The sequence below is a fragment of the Haplochromis burtoni genome, unplaced genomic scaffold (genome assembly GCF_018398535.1).
Source record: "Haplochromis burtoni strain Fernald_Lab_line unplaced genomic scaffold, NCSU_Asbu1 Contig_158, whole genome shotgun sequence".
In the NCBI taxonomy this organism is placed as follows: domain Eukaryota; kingdom Metazoa; phylum Chordata; class Actinopteri; order Cichliformes; family Cichlidae; genus Haplochromis; species Haplochromis burtoni.
This window is the reverse complement of record NW_024582519.1, coordinates 422,243-424,821: the sequence shown is the minus strand read 5'-3', so window position 1 is coordinate 424,821 and position 2,579 is coordinate 422,243. Positions and strand designations below refer to the sequence as shown.

General features: G+C 46.5%; 1 protein-coding gene across 3 annotated transcripts in view; it reads right to left on the bottom strand.

Moving 5' to 3' along the window:
- The window catches only part of sh3gl2a (SH3 domain containing GRB2 like 2a, endophilin A1), a 36,312-nt gene extending 33,945 nt beyond the window's left edge, over positions 1–2,367 (bottom strand). For all 3 annotated transcript variants that reach the window (XM_005932378.2, XM_014336831.2, XM_005932381.2), the window contains exon 1: positions 2,176–2,367. In XM_005932378.2, coding sequence (XP_005932440.1) covers positions 2,176–2,220 — 45 coding nt within the window. In that variant the 5' untranslated portion in view covers positions 2,221–2,367. The remainder of the gene's footprint in view (positions 1–2,175) is intronic.
- Positions 2,368–2,579: the final 212 nt, after the last annotated feature.

Below are 2,579 nucleotides of genomic sequence, written 5' to 3'. Positions count from 1 at the left end.
TGTGTGTGTGTGTGTGTGTGTGTGTGTGTGTGTGTGTGTGTGTAATGTTGAGGAACAGACAGCAGGAGACCACAGAGACGACACTCTGTGAGCCTAAAGCTGATTAAATCACACTGGGAATAAAACAGATTATTGAAGACAGCACCAAGTAAAAATCTTCAAGTTCAGATACAGTTACTGCATATTTAGACAGTCAACAACACCTCTTTATGCATGCACAGATCCACATAAATCTATGCATATTTACAAATATAAATGCTTATGTGTATCCCCACCTCTCTTTTACTCTCTTGCGCCTGCACGCACGCACACACCCACACACACACACACACACACACACACACGCACACACACACACAGATTCATCTGATGACGAGAAAGGAACATCTGCAAGGAGAGGGAGGGCGTGCTAATGGGTGACAATAGACTCATCACACAGAATTAACACAATCAGTGCAGCCATCCAATGCCCTGTGTGGGCTGCTGTCCATTTCAAATCAGATAAAATGAGCTCTTGATTAAAACTGAGAAATGTGTTAACAGCAATTTGAGATTGTTCCCAATTACTTCACTTTGTCTTTTATTTAACACTCGAACCCGATCCAGTCTTCCAAACATAACGCACCTAGCGGTGATCTGCAAGCACTGCTCTTTGGGAACATGCAGTCAGAATGTATGATTCATTATCAACACAGGCCTTACAAATGTCAGTGTGACATTAGCACTAATATAAATGACTCATGTTGGGAGATGTGAAAAACAAATGAAAAAACAATAACAGAGTCTACTGCATGTCGATGTTGGATCTCGAGCTGCCAATTGTTTCAGTAAACTCCTCTCCTCACGAGCTGCTACTTAATTCTCAGTTAGTCAGTTTCAACCTGCAATTAAGAGTGTTCAGTATCTCCAGGCAGAGACCCTGAATAGACATGTGATTATTACTGTCACATTCAACGCACTATTCCCCTCCATCTCAGAGACAGCTGCTCATAAAGTTGAAGAACAATGCAAAGTGAGACTTGTCACTAAGGCCATTCTGAGATTGAATAAACTGCTGAACAATGAGGGGGAGGGCACACATGTGTGTGTGTGTGTGTGTGTGTGTGACTCACACAGGCTCTGTGTGTCTTGCAGTGAGGGCCCTGAAGCTAGTGGACAGTGTCATTGTGACTCAGCCCTATAAATGGAAAACCTCCCGAAGTTTCCAAGCTAGAGGAAATAAAACTCACTCAAGGCCTTTGAGCTGCTGATGAGCCCATACATTCAAGGTCTCACTTAAGAGCACTCTGATTGGCTCCCGAGTTAAAGGTGATTAAACCTTCAGGTTGTGCACTTTGACCTGAAATAACATAATAATACACGACTAGCCTAAAATGAGAGAGTTGAGAAAGCGCTTTGGGTAACCTTGAACAGAATACCTTTGCGGTGGGCTTGCGCCTTACAATAATAATAATAATAATAACCGATGATTCAGTGATGGATGCTTAATTCAATTTATCACCTGGTGTCCCGCAAAAGGCGATAAGTGCATTTAGAGGGCGCAGAGGTCATGGCGTGCCGATGCTGGTAGGAGCGGATTTCCGTCAAGGCGCACTTAACGATTGCATAACGAGGTGCGCCTCGGAGTGTCTCCTGTACTTAACTCGTCCTTCATTTCAGGGCCACAACTTGCGCATTGCAAGAGTGAGCGACAAGCATGAGCTGCAGCTCCGATGCTTGTCAGCGCGGAATGTCATCTGAAGGGTACGGAGAAGAACCGACGTTCCCGACATCACTGTCATCACAGTGTTGTGCCATCTGGCTCCCAGATGGACACGCAAAAAGCGTGGCACTGAATAATTATCGTGTTTTCCCCGTCACGCACTGAATAACCACCGGAGTCAAACACGACTGATGCATTCTCCCGTTGGTGCAGTGCTGCAGCACGCCAGTGTTTTCAGCGGAGTGCACCCCAGAACCACAAAAACACCAGAGGTTGTAGGTGATAAATGGAGCACGACTCGCAACAACACTGCGTGTTAATGCAGCGACATTTAGCGTGAATTAATCATCACTGTGTTGGGGATGAATCTCTGCTTTTCCAAACCTTACGCCACTCCTCCTCCCCCAGACAACGTGACACTGTAAGTGGAAGATCTAGTGAGAGCCGGAGCACCGTACGCCGCATCTTCTTACCTGAGTGGCTTTGTGGAATTGCTTTTTCAGCCCCGCTACAGACATGTTCGCTAAATCGAGGTTCTAGCTGGGAATACGAAGTGCTGCTGCAGGTGTGAGCAGGGAATCTCGCTCCTAATTGAATCTGGTGATCTTGCAGCCGTGGCTAACTCCCGTCTACACTGGTTTTCACCAGAGGGATCTCCTGCGAGAAGGGGGGGGGGGGGGGGGGGGGTACTAAAGCCCTTATCAGGCTATTGGATGTCAAAACCACATGTCTTAAACGGCTCTGACGTCGAAGCCTGCTCAGTTTAAAGCGGCCGCCACCTCACTACAGCTGAACTCTAAAAAGGGGGCTGAGGTATTTCTAATCTAAGCTCGTTTAGCAGAAAGGACGCGAGACTAACGTGATGCGATACCAAGAA